The 636-nt window shown below is 75.9% G+C and overlaps 1 protein-coding gene across 1 annotated transcript in view; it reads left to right on the forward strand.

The window, feature by feature from the left end:
* Positions 1-277: 277 nt before the first annotated feature.
* The window catches only part of TNNI3K (TNNI3 interacting kinase), a 33,025-nt gene continuing 32,666 nt past the window's right edge, over positions 278-636 (forward strand). The window contains exon 1 of the mRNA XM_057387364.1: positions 278-347. Within this exon, the coding sequence (XP_057243347.1) occupies positions 278-347 (70 nt within the window). The remainder of the gene's footprint in view (positions 348-636) is intronic.

The following is a 636-nucleotide window of genomic DNA, read 5'->3' on the forward strand; positions in this document are numbered from 1 at the left end:
CCGCTCAACCATTGCCAGACCTGCCCCGGGAGCGGCTCAGTGGCACGGACACGGCACGGCACGGGCGATCAGGACTCAGTTCCTATCCGGATTAACAAAGCGGGGACCCGAYTACAACCCCCAACCCCTCCTCCCGAGCACACGGAGCTGTTCTCCGAGCGGAGCAGCGCAGTGGAGCCGCCCCCGTCCCGCCCCGCTCCGCCTCCCCGGGCCGCGTTCCGGTTCCCGTTCCGGGGCTGTGCCGTGCCGTGCCGTTCCCGGCGGGGCCGTGCGGGCCATGGGCGGACGCAGCGCTGCGCGGAGACAGGACACGGCCCGGCGGCTGGAGCGGTTCACGGAGCTGAGAGGTGCGGGAGCGGCGGGGCCGGGGCGGAACGCGGTGCTGGAGCTCGGGGCTGCGGGATGATCGGGGCTGCGGAACGCGGGGCTGCGGGGAGCTCGGGGCCGGGCTGTGCCCGCAGCCTCCCGGGCTGAGCTCGGGGCCGCTCCCCGCAGCCTCCCGGGCTGAGCTCGGGGCCGGGCTGTACCCGCAGCCACCCGGGCTGAGCTCGGGGCCGGGCTGTACCCGCAGCCACCCGGGCTGAGCTCGGGGCCGGGCTGTGCCCATGTCCACCCGGGCTGAGCTCGGGGCCGGGC

Source organism: Malurus melanocephalus, unplaced genomic scaffold, assembly GCF_030028575.1.
Source record: "Malurus melanocephalus ecotype Western Australia unplaced genomic scaffold, MMel_1.1 scaffold_1197, whole genome shotgun sequence".
In the NCBI taxonomy this organism is placed as follows: Eukaryota; Metazoa; Chordata; class Aves; order Passeriformes; family Maluridae; genus Malurus; species Malurus melanocephalus.